Source organism: Argentina anserina, chromosome 4 (genome assembly GCF_933775445.1).
Source record: "Argentina anserina chromosome 4, drPotAnse1.1, whole genome shotgun sequence".
In the NCBI taxonomy this organism is placed as follows: domain Eukaryota; kingdom Viridiplantae; phylum Streptophyta; class Magnoliopsida; order Rosales; family Rosaceae; genus Argentina; species Argentina anserina.
This window is the reverse complement of record NC_065875.1, coordinates 26,946,681-26,959,628: the sequence shown is the minus strand read 5'-3', so window position 1 is coordinate 26,959,628 and position 12,948 is coordinate 26,946,681. Positions and strand designations below refer to the sequence as shown.

Below are 12,948 nucleotides of genomic sequence, written 5' to 3'. Positions count from 1 at the left end.
CCATATATATTTGACCAGAAGTTGTGGTAAATAATCGATGATCCAATGGCTATGCAGATAGATTGATATTTGAGTGGACGATTACCATATATAGATGTAATATTAACAAATCAACCGAGTCCGACGTGTTTGTAATGGCTCCTATCTTCTTAGTTCAATGTTCTCTCTTTCTCTGATTCTCTCTGATCAAAATAGAATCACGCTGAAACAATTTGGTTCACGGGCAAGGCTTTCCGAATCGATTGAAAGTGAACTGCTGAGCACAACTAAACGCTGAAAACTAAATAACAATGGAGCCAAAGATTGAAATTTCACATGGATCACTTGGTTCGTCGGGTCTAGGAAATTCTTTGGAGTTTGAAGCACATCTACCACTCAGCGATAGGCTCAAGGTCTTCAAGAAATCTCAGTTCGAACCAGATAACTTTGTCACTTCCAAATGCCACGCCATGACTGAGAAGGTATATTAATATTAAGTGTTACCGTTCACCCCTTGATTTTGATATAATTTGAGCTCCGAATATCATTAGGGTTTTGATATTGTTAATCATAAATTTCGAAAATTGCTCCGCATATAATTTAATTGATATTGCTAGAGATTCTTCGCTTAATCATAAATTTGACAAAGATTTCGAAAAATAATTACTTCCTGGTTGGGAGCTAAATTGTAAGTTTGCTAGAATTTCATTGATAAAGCAAACCAAATATGGCTCTATGATGATGTGTTTGAGAAGTCTTCAATGAAAGAAAAGTAATGCTATATGAGAATTGAATTGCATTGCCTCCAGAACAGAACAGTACATAAGTTCTTTTTTTCTTACGGTTTTATGTGTTGATGGTGATGCAGGAAGTAAAGAACTTGTGTATTTATCTTGTTGAACTAAAGAAGGCATCTGCCGAGGAAATGCGTAAAAGTGTGTATGCTAACTATTCAGCTTTTATTCGGTGAGTACAATTTTTGTGGTTAGAATGCAAAATAATTTTCAAAACAAATTCTCTCATGAAGTAAGAAAGGTGTAGCTTCAAGTTTGGAAGATGTTTGATACTGAACTCGAAAACTAGAATGAATTATAATCATGCAATCCATACCATGAAGTAGTTATAGATTTATCATTACGTGAATTCATTTGCAGTACATCCAAGGAGATCACTGATCTTGAGGGACAACTTCTTTCCATGAGAAATCTCCTATCTACTCAGGCAGCTTTAGTTCACGGTTTATCTGATGGAGTTTTAGTTAATTCAACATCAACTGCTCACGATGATTACGACGACGAGGACACATCTGATGAAAATAGGAACCTTTCTGAGACAGAAAAATGGTTTGCAGAATTTCTGGACACCCTTGAAGTCCTTTTGGCGGAAAGAAGAGTTAAAGAAGCTATGGCTGCCTTGGATGAAGGAGAGCGTATAGTGGATAAGGCTAAAGAGAAGCGAACTATAACCCGAGCTACATTCTTGTCATTCCGGACTACTATCAATGAACAAAGACAAACATTAGTAGATCAGATTGCAGAAACAATGTTGCAGCCTTCAACTCGCGCTGATGAGCTTAGATCATCTGTAGTTTTTCTCAAAAAGCTCGGGGATGGTCCTCGTGCGCATATGTTGTTGCTCAGTTCTCACTCTCAGAAGTTGCAGTCTAATGTGAAAAACCTTAACACCACAACCACTTCATATGGAGGGGCATACATCACTACATTATCGCAATTGGTGTTTCGCTTCATTGCACAAGCAGCCAGTGACTCCTTAGCAGCTTTCAGTGAGGACCCTGCTTATACATCTGAGCTTGTGACATGGGCAGTCAAACAAACTGAGGCTTATGCTCTTCTTCTAAAAAGGCATGTACTAGCATCAGCAGCAGCTGCAGGGAGTCTAAGCGTTGCTGCCGAATGTGCTCATATATGCTTGGGTCACTGTTCTTTGCTAGAAGCTCGCGGGCTGTGCCTCTCTCCTGTTCTGTTGAGACTTTTTAAGCCATTTCTTGAACAAGCATTGAGCTGTAACTTAAGGAGAATTGAACAGAGCAGCGCTGCATCAGCTGTTGCGGACGATTGGTTTCTAAATCATCCAACAATAGGTGCACGCCCTTCGGGTTCTACTTCCTCTCTTTCTAGTTTAAGTTCATACCAGCCAAAGCTTTCAAGCAGTGCTTACAGATTCAATTCAATGGTTCAGGTAAGGAGATTAACATCTGTAGCTATTTTTCACTGTAAGAGTAACTCTTCCATGATTTTTTCACAAATTTTTGTCAACGTTTATGAGTTCAGGAACTTCTAGAGGATGTGGCACCCCTTGAGACTCTTCAGCTGGATGGTCCAGCATTAGAAGGCGTTCTACAAGTGTTTCACTCCTATGTCAATTTGTTAATCCATGCACTACCTGGTGCCGTGGAGACTGAAGAAGAAGTTCCTATAATTGTTAGCATGGCAGAGACAGAAGCACAACAGATGGCCTTGTTAGCTAATGCATCATTGTTAGCAGACGAGTTACTTCCACGCGCAGCTATGAAGCTTTTGCCGATGCAGCACGGTCAAACTAATAGATCGATGGCAGAAATGACCCCGAAGAGAGGAGACAAGCAAAGCCGCACTCCTGACCCCGGCAGGGAATGGAAAAGGCGGCTTCAACGCTCAGTTGAACAGCTTAGAGATAGCTTCTGTAGACTCCATGCCCTTGATCTCATATTCACAGAGGATGGAGATACGCGTCTCAACGCTCAAATGTACACATATATGGATGAAAGTGTGGAACCTGAATGGTTTCCATCTCCAATTCTTCAGGAACTCTTTGCAAAGCTGACAAGGATGGCAAACATTGCAACTGATATGTTTGTGGGAAGGGAAAGGTTTGCAACTATCTTATTGATGAGACTCACAGAGACTGTGATCCTTTGGCTTTCTGATGATCAAAATTTCTGGGCAGACATAGAAGAGGGACCAAGGCCATTAGGCCCTCTTGGACTTCAACAGGTACTGCATCAAAAGTCCCTTTCTTATTCATCTGTTGAATACATATCAAGTTACTAACACACATTTGTTTGATCTATATGCATTCAGTTCTATTTGGACATGCAGTTTGTGCTGCTATTTGCATCACAAGGCAGATACTTATCTCGACATCTGCATCAAGTTATAAAGAACATCATTGCTCGAGCTATCGAAGCGGTTCATGCTACTGGAATAGATCCTTACAGGTATAAGACTAGCATAAACATTCATACGATTTCGCTCTTTGCTGATCTTACATTGAGTTGAATGATCTCTTTTGGGCAGTGTATTGCCAGAAGATGACTGGTTTGCTGAAGTAGCTCAAATTGCAATCAAAATGTTGATTGGGAAAGCCAACTTCTCCAATGTAGAAGAAGACGCTCCCAGCCCCACTTATTCAATGTCTGGAAAATCTCCATCCGTCCATTCTCATGGGAGTGAGACCAATCTTGCCCACCACTATAGAGAGAAGTAAATAACTCATTATAACTCTCCAGTTTTACAAACAATAGGATTTATATTTTACTAAAAATCTAAATCATTCATTGTTAGTTTATTGAATCCAAACCACTGAAACCAGTCATTGTTGTGACGCTATTTGACCTCATATTGCCTTCTGCTAGTCTTTGTCCTTCACTTCCCTCTCTGTTTCCCCCACAACTCTCCCTTTAAGCTCAGCCAGAAGTCGTTCCTGGACATATGGATACTTGAAAATGTTGACCATGACCCACAACAAAAGGTGCAAGTAGTATCTGTCACTACATTGAGTACAGAACCACCGGGATTCTGCCGGGAATGGAGGAAGAGGAGGGCATCAATGGCGTCATTGTCTGAACCGGAGTTGGTACAGCTCTGGCATACACTCAGGTTGGCTATTGGACCTCAAATTGCATGTAATGTTGAGAGTACACATCCCACGTGTGAAAATATGACGTAGTTTGTGGATTTATATGGGTTTAGGCAATTGATTGTGGATGTGAACTCTAGATCACTTTATACCATGATAGAGCCAGCTACGAGGGTTTATCACTCCATCCACCCAAAATGTACATTCTCAACATGTAATGCGTACGAAGGTACATAGAATCTCTACCATGGATGCGTACATTTCACAGGAAACCAACACTGAGAGTCGACTAATTCGATGGGGCGAGATTATGGAAAATGAGTGGTTTGGTCACTTGGTGATATAGAACAGTAAAGATAGCAAATTAGCAATTGCGTGTGCAGACTACTTGTAGGAAATCCCATCAGGAACATATACATTTTGTACAGACACGACCTTTCCTACATGTAAGAACCACACTCAAATCTTATCGAAGAATATTGACAAGTTAATGAGGTTGCTCCATAAAGATGTTCCCCTTCTGAGTGTTCAAACAATACGAAGATGACAGATCAGCCACCATACTTTCTCGGCACACAGGAGAGATAGTGCAATCAAAGCCTGGTAATTATGCACCTAAATCTTAAGCGTTTGTTGGGGAACTGAGTAAAATATAGCTCTGTCAATTTTCAACTCCTGCTTACTATGGCGTTCTTTGATCATTACAAGGATTGTTGCCTCAATTGATTGCAGAATATGAGAATATATAACTACACAGTAGATGACACATAATTTCTCTTGAATTTTGCTTTATTAATGAAATTTTCAGATTTACACTGTTCCACAACTTACAGGTTCAAAGGGGATCTTGAATCAGCCCCAGTTGATTGTAGTTCATGTAGTCAATTCCATTCAACCGTATACAACATAAGATCTGCTCTGGCAACTCTTCGGGTTTGTTACCCTGTATGGAAAGGCAGGTATAAGGTATAGATTAAACATATTTAATAGACAGCATGAAACACAGAAAAGGAAGGAGAAGGAATCATGGACAAACCTGAATTGTGAGGCCGACATCCAAGATGCAGATCTTTAGTCTATCTAGGAATGTTTCAAATCCTTTCCTAGATATGTAACTGAATCTGTGCATATCAATGTCAATCTCAAGATAGTTTTCTCCCTGAATTTTTTTCATCATGGTTAGCAAGAAAACAATAGTATATGCAAGGCCAAAAATTACTGTGTATCAAACTAAAGGATTAAAAGATTTCTGAGTGCTTTGTGATGAATTCAAGTCATCTTCAGTATCATAAGACACAATTACATTAGAGCTGGAGTCAAATTACAGCAATATCGAATAACTTACCAAGTAGAACTCATGCTGAGGCCGCGAAAGAACAGGTTTTTCATTGTAAGCCTGCATAAGCTTCCGCTCTGCTGTATTTAAGTGAAGATCTTCCACATTAACGACACGCCCCAATATTTTCAATCTTTCTCGAAAGGGTACAATTGTATCCACAGCAAAACCTTTGACTCTTTCAACTTCATCATCAATTAATTTCTGGTTAAATGAAACATGGGTATGAGTTAAAGAAGTATCATGCCTTATTCTGGGACAACTGTCCATTGGCATGATTGATAAAAAGAATATGAAGTAAAACAGTGGCGAAGGAAATAAAACTGCAGGGCAAATTGCTAAAGGTGCTCCATCTTACTCTGATACTTTCTTGAAAGTGAAGCGGAAGTTCTTTTGAGTATGTCTCATTAAGCTTAAAGTACAAAACAAAATTCATTCCTTCTCCATCAGTCTCACCCTGAAATATTGCAGCAGGATACAATGGTACCTATAGAATAAATAAAGAGACAGGATCAGAATATCAATATGAAATTACAGATTCTGGAATTACAGTCATCTAATCTCATTTCACTAACCAGAAGGTACCTTGAAAAACAATTTCAGCTAACTTAAAGATGGTTAACTACAGTCGGAGTGACAGTCACAGAAAGAGGGAGACAACAATACCTGTACATTTACAACGAGAATAGCAGGCAGATTTTCAGAAGTACTAGCAGCGGGGAGCTTCACAAAGCGAGATATATGATCTACTTTTCGCTGGGATAAAAATACGTCAAGACCAAATGGATAATATGCAGCAAAGTTCGAAGCGAGTTCTTTCTTCTTGTCCCTACAATAAACAGTACCATCAATCTACAAACTGAACAATGTAGTGGAGAAACTGTTCCACAACCACTGTGATCTCAGTTTTTAATAGACACTAGTGATCATTAGCATGTGATTATTGACCAATGGAGATACATACTTGTTTGAGTGCATAACCAATCAAAAAGTTTTGTAGGAAGCTTACCTAAGATAGTTTACTCCTCGTATTTTGAAAGTACTTGGCTCAATTTGTGACCAAGAATCGAACATTTTCTTTTCTGTAGGGCAAAAAGGAACTTGGGAACCTGCTATTGGTCTTTCAAGAATCATCTTTGACGAAACTGGAATTATACGAAAATAAATAAGTTACAGAGAATACAATAGGATATGCTCATACTATCACTTCAACAACTGAGAACCAAGCTTATGATTATGTTTCTAAATAATTAACAATCTACAACAGATTAGGGAAGGAGCCAAAGGACTTCGAAAGATGCTAGAAAATATTCTACATATCAATATTGCTCAACTAGAAAGTATGAAGCAAATGTAAACATTAATCATCTGTAGTTCAATCATCTGACAGCAAAATCTTCATCTTGGGAAAGGGCCATACAGTGAGACTTCCCTTATGCTAGGGGTTAGACAAAAGGCATATAAGAAACTGAACGGAAAAAAATTATACTTCTGGAGGAAAACCATGACAGGGGCAGAAGATTAAAGAAATGCATCTGGCATGACAATTATGATGAAATCAGTTTCAATCCTATATGAGTTGCCAATTGCATGTAATACATTACGACAGATCTAAAGATAGTTCGGTTCTTACATAAACTTGCATTGGCATGTTCTTTCAATTTGAAGGGTAGTTTTAAGGCAGCCTTTTTCCTTGCACTTTGTGGACTATAACTCAGTGAACGTCTCTTTTCATCTGAGGTAACAGTTGAAACAAGACATGGTAGACAGTTGATTGGAAGAATCCCACAATTATCCAATAAACCTTCCTCCTTGGCAGAACTTTCATCCACAGAGGAAGAGATTTCATCAAGAAATACAGGTTGATTTGCTTCTGTAGTGGAATGACCATCACATTTAACTTGGGAATCACCGTCATTAAAAACTTGTCTATTGCTCTTTAGGCCAACCACAGTGACAGAGTTTGCAGAATTTTCTGGTGATAAATCCCCTGCTTTATGCATTTGCTCCACTGAAGGGGCATGTAGATCGCGAATAATATAGTCCCCATAATTGCCATCTTTTGCAGATGAAGTACTTGATACAGAAGCACGTTCAAAGCCATTTAGAGATAAGATATCTGCAAATATCAAGGGTTTAGTGATCTAAACAAAGAACATCATGTAATCAGAACAAAGATAAAGAGTAGAAAAAAAAACATGCATATATCACATAAATTAGACACATGTAAAACTTTACCATCCTGAACACTTAGGTAATCTTCATCACAGTCAGACTCCAACATTGCAATCGGATCAAACCATGCTTCTTCCATAGTTCCTGTGGATGCATAACAGTTATAAGAGTTGCAAGAGGCAATGGCATAGAGAAGTTCACAGAAACGTGTTATTTGAAAATTAGAATGCTTGATAAGAAAATTCCACCAATTCCACCAAAGCCTGCCTAGCCTATCAGAGAAAATGTGTTCACACATGTCATTTGTAGTGAAAGACAAAAAACAAGGTTTGGTAGCAAAACTGAAAAATTGAAATGTCACATTTAGGAAAATATGTGAGCTCATCATGGAAGATTCCTAGGCTAACATTAGATAACTTCACAGGAGCTGCAGAAAGACATTTAATAGAGTAATGCGTATCAGAATGCTGCGACTTTGATTAGCTGGAGATAAAGAATGAACAACGGAGATTCCAACAAGTAGATTAATAGTCATCACCAGCAATGTAGATATGGTAGTAAGAAGTCAGGACTTCCTAAGGCTAAGCTAGTTGTCTATCAACTAAACTCCAACACAGATTTCAATAGCGGCTCCCAAATCGAAGTCTCTTCGACTCATTAGTGTTTAGAAACAGAGCTAATACTTGATCAATTGCTGTTTGATACTGTTAAATCTAAACTAATGAGGTTCTCTCACCTTCATCCAAGCACATTCTTTCAATTACTCACAAAAACAACAAAAACTCCAATCACTAAAAACCAACCACCAGAAAATCTACGAAACAATGAACCAAATTCCGAAACAGAGAAACTCATGACAACTCCAAAAATTCATCTTTCTGAGAAATTTTCAGCAGCACAGATAAAAGGAGAAAACTTGAAACCTTGGGAAGTGAGGTTGTTGGTGATGGAGCGATCAGGTGCGGCCGACCTACCATACTTTCCCGGTGATCCCTCCGACACCGGAGCTGTCCTGGCCGGAGATGAGTTAAGCCTTTTCCGGCTCTTTCTTCTCTTATTCTTGGAACTCAGCCTCCCTCCGACGCACCGGTCCGGCGTCGACACACACGACCCCATACCACCTCTATCTTTCCGGCGGCCACTCAGAGACCAACCGCCGTCATCTCCGCCGCAAATCACAACGAGAGAAAGAGAGAGCTGATGAAGAAGCTATGAGCTACCGTTTGTTTTGGTTTTTCCGAAAGTAAAAGGCCTATAGGAGAAGCTTTAATTTGACTCCACCAAACAAAAACAAAAACAAAAAACCAGAAAAAATAAATAAAAGACAAAAAAAAAAAGAAATAAAAACAGAGGGAAACTGAAACACGCGGTGACGGCAGTTATTGGTGTGGCAGCCAAAGGCCAAGAGCCAAAGCGAACCAGGCTTCTTTATATCAATCGGCCATTGAGGTTGAAGAAGAAGAAGACGAAGGGACCCACTAACGGAAATTTGGCGACACGTGGCGCGATGTTGTATCAGCTTTATGTGGACGTGTGGGTTGGTTTCACTGTGTTCGGAAGTTGTCGCTTTGCTTACGTTTGAGTGCAGACTCTCACGTAGAAGAAACTAGAAAGTTAAAAATGGTGGGTGTACTACTCTACTGTGTTTTTTTTTTGTGTTGTCTCAGACAGTGTGGTACAGTTTCGACGATTACTATTGAGGACGTCGTCGGCTACTGTTTCTTTTTTGGGTAATTATATGAATTTTTTTTTCAAGGAAAATTAAAAAAAATGAGAAAAAATGGTAGAGGGAAAAAAGAAAATCATGCAGAAAAAAATCAGAGGGAAAGAAACAAAAAGAAGAACTTTCTGGTGATGGCAGATGGAGAGGAAAATCATTTTGTGAGATCACGACTCTTTATCCAATCATGCCCACTCACCTAAATGGTTTAATTGATTACGTCTCCATTTTATGAAGAAAAAAAATCTGAAAAAATCTTGGGTTTAATTATCTTTTGTTTATAACATTGACTATTTCAAGTAAGCAAATCAGAGGAGATGAAAATGACATAGTCAATTACGAACATACGCAACGTAGTGGTACTAATATTATTAATCATCAGTTGGACGCATCATGTTAAGTTAAGAGCTCTATTGTTTGCTCATTGTTTTAACCTGACATGCCTAACTTTGTTTTGTAATACATTAAAGATATTTGTGTATAAAGTCGTGAAATGACATGTATTGCTATTTAAAACCATCAAAGCATACCAATTAGTCTTTTACACATGATATGATGCAAATCAGCTGAAACATATTTAGCACAATCAGTACTATGTGACTTCTATTTATGGCTCTTATATTGATTGCTTTTACTTTGGAACACATGTTTTGAATTCTACATTCTTAATTTGTTTAAAAGAGATATTTTGAAGTAAATAGTTTTGTTAAAGGAAATAGAAACCTAATTTTCTCTTCACACCCCTTTCTTTCTCTCAAGTATAGGACACACACTATTTGTAGCAGAACAAATATGAAATATGTGTATGGAACACCACTTGACTGTTTGATGTACATTTAGCCTTGTATGTGGTGTACATGATGTGGCAGGGACCCATTCATTATGTGACTCCAAACTTGCGATATCTTGAATACAAACACCAACACGTAAACTTCCAGGAGGAAATGGTTCAGATTAGGGATAGCAACAGCTCATATCAATAATCTATTTAACATCATAGTCAATCTGGGGCCTCTTTTCCTTTCATACATTCAAAATGGGGCCTTGAAAGGGCATCTCGTAGGGCATATTGCCTTGCACGACCTTCTTTTACCCAATTGCATTGCATTGCTTCCACAGACTTTTAATTACTACAGCCACCAACCAAATGTGTCGACTCGACTATTCGATCTTTAATTTTTACTGATGGGGTCTGTTCTAACAAAACAGACATGACTCAAATCCAACGATCCTAGACACCAAATTTTACATATTTTAGTTGTAATAATATGATACAAATGCGAATGTCACATACAATTACTGACCTTTATAAGAGTCAACAACCAAACAAAGAAAACAAGCCGAAAACGAACACTACTGCAAGCAATTGCGGGTAAGGAAGTCAAGTCCAATAGAAATTAATAGCACTTTATGTGGATCAGTGGATGTGGAGTTACTTATATTACCGAAACCCGAGTTTGAATCTAGACCTGAAAGGGAGCGACTTAAACTAATAGAGGGAGGCATCTTTAATGATTTGTTCCACGGTCTGTGGCACACATAGTGTGCCGTTTCTAAGTTAGGATTCCACACTTAATTGTTTAATGTCTTTGCCTGATCTCTCTTTCAACCTTTAGCATACCAATCTGCCCATGATCATACCTAGAGAGACCTCACTCAAAAAAAAAAAAACAAGGCTAGTTGCTATATGAAGCAAAGCTGGTGCAGTATATTTTGAGGGGTGAAGAGAGGCTTAATCTTTAAGTAGCTATTGCAATTAACGAGTAAGAGCTTTCTTTATGGAATCGAAGTTTTAATTGTTAGAAGCTTAGTGGAGTGGGTATTACTCCAGAGATTTAGGTGGGTCTTCCCTAGACGTGAAGCTGGAAAAAGCCTGGATCTTTGGTTCTTTTCAGCTTCTTTATTCCTTAGATTAACTTTTGTAGTCTTTTCAGGCTTGAAATTTAGGGAACTACCTACCCAAAGTCCCAAACTACATTCCATAGCAAAGCTCACCATCCCCTGATGAATCCTTATCTTTTGAACCTCATATCACAACAATTGAGAAACTCAATAAGCCAAACACTAGAGGAACCATATATGTAATCCAAATAAACAAGCAAACACATTCACAACCATAAAAACTTCTTATAAATGTTTGCCTAAATCGCTCTAAATATGTATAATGTCAACCTATGTGCAGTGTTCTTTTAAGGAAAATATTAAGAGTAGTACATGAAGTTTAATCCACTATTAATTTGTGTACACCAAATATCAAAACATTAATTTTCATACATGAACTAGAAAGTTCCCCTTAAGATAAGGACATTACGTTAATTAAGTCGTTAACTCTATGTAAATATTCATTCGTTAAAGGGTAAATTAATAAGAGTGCCTCTCACTCTCACTCTCACTCAGACCTACCAATAAAGCGCCCTCCCCTTCTTTCTTTGTACAGAGAACCAAACACATCTCTCCCTCCTTGATCACAAGCACTACATCCCCTCCGCTTTCCAGATTCACACCCACCAAACTATCGTTCTAATTAAGTCTCACCAAAAACCTACCTAACCCATCCAGACCACCACCGATCTGGTGATCAGTCTACGACCTGAAATTTACAAAGTGGAAAGACCTCAACCCAGTCTGGAACTTGAGTTCGTTGTCAACGACCCAAACAACATGGATTACGAGGAGTTTGAGATTGAGGTTCTCCTACAGAAACAGTGCCACCACCTGTAAAATCTACCCCCTCGGGAGGGAGGGTGAAGTTGGATTAATTGGAGAACTAGGCCTCTGTCTCCGCGGCAACAACCCTTCACTACTGTGGTGATCGAGAGTAAGGGATTTTGTTTTCACAATAAGGAAAAGTGTGTGGTAGAGAATGGTGATGAAGTTAGGGGTGGAGGTATCTACAGTACGTTGTGCTGTCGTGATGGTTATGAGCAGAAGAAATTGTGAAAATGTGATGAAAGGCGAAATAGACGAAGAGAGGGGTGTCTCTGACCGTTTTACCCCAAAGAATTGGATAGTTGTCATACAACTAACGACGTTACTAACGTCATGCACTTGTATTTAGTCAATAACATAACTTGATGTACTAAAATTCATGTTTTAAAAGACATAATGTACCAAAATTCATAGTGGCCCAAACTTGGAGTACATTTACCAAAAATTTTCCCTTCTTTAAAAATCTATACTCTATAGGGGCTTGGATCAATTCTAAAAGCAACTCCAAATGAGCTAATTATCTTGTCGTTAGTATTAAGAGTTAAATACTTGTGACACTCTATACTTTAGATGTAAAAACAGTTTTGTCCTTCTATTTTTAAATTTAATCTGTATATCCTTTAACTCTTATTTTTTAACAGTTTTATCCATTCCGTTAGTTAACGTTAAAAAATTCCGTTAAGTCGTTAAAATGTCTAGAATACCCCAAATTCAAATCACATTTTTTTTTCTTTTTTTCTTATGCCTTTTTTATTTTCTCTTTTGGTCTTTCTTTTTGTTTTTTTTTTGTTTTTAAATTTCATTCATCCTATGTGCTATCAAATATATATAATTGTAATCAACACAAATTATCAAATTAATTGTAAACATCTTATAATCAATTGGATAATGCCTAAAATGACATGTGAGTGTCAGTACTCAAATCCAGTTAAAAACTTCTTTTATATTATGATGCTCTACAAACATATTTTGATTAATTTCTATAATGCTAAGACAAAAAAGACTTTTACTATCATATCCATACTTTGATGCCAAAATAGTTTCAAATTATTTATTTTCAACTTGATGTTAAGCAATTGTCATTAATTCTCCTCTTGTTTACAATTAATTTGATAATTTGTGTTGATTACAATTATATATATTGGATAGCACATATGATGAATTAAATTTA

At 37.9% G+C, this 12,948-nt stretch overlaps 2 protein-coding genes across 2 annotated transcripts; one reads left to right on the top strand and one right to left on the bottom strand.

Annotated features, from left to right (window-relative positions):
* Nucleotides 1-290: 290 nt before the first annotated feature.
* LOC126792511 (exocyst complex component EXO84A) lies at nt 291-3,465 on the top strand. The gene is made up of 6 exons (XM_050518922.1): nt 291-461; nt 848-945; nt 1,134-2,178; nt 2,271-2,972; nt 3,060-3,196; nt 3,276-3,465. The coding sequence occupies exons 1-6, from the start codon at nt 291-293 to the stop codon at nt 3,463-3,465; spliced, it is 2,343 nt and encodes a 780-aa protein (XP_050374879.1).
* Nucleotides 3,466-4,608: 1,143 nt separating this feature from the next.
* On the bottom strand, nt 4,609-8,655 carry LOC126789842 (uncharacterized). The gene is made up of 9 exons (XM_050515904.1): nt 8,272-8,655; nt 7,412-7,492; nt 6,807-7,292; nt 6,183-6,318; nt 5,840-6,002; nt 5,532-5,660; nt 5,183-5,377; nt 4,874-4,996; nt 4,609-4,780 (listed from the first exon to the last, which is right to left on the bottom strand). Exons 1-9 carry the CDS (start codon nt 8,462-8,464, stop codon nt 4,673-4,675), a joined length of 1,614 nt encoding a protein of 537 aa, XP_050371861.1. The 5' UTR covers nt 8,465-8,655; the 3' UTR covers nt 4,609-4,672.
* Between the last annotated feature and the right edge of the window lie 4,293 nt (nt 8,656-12,948).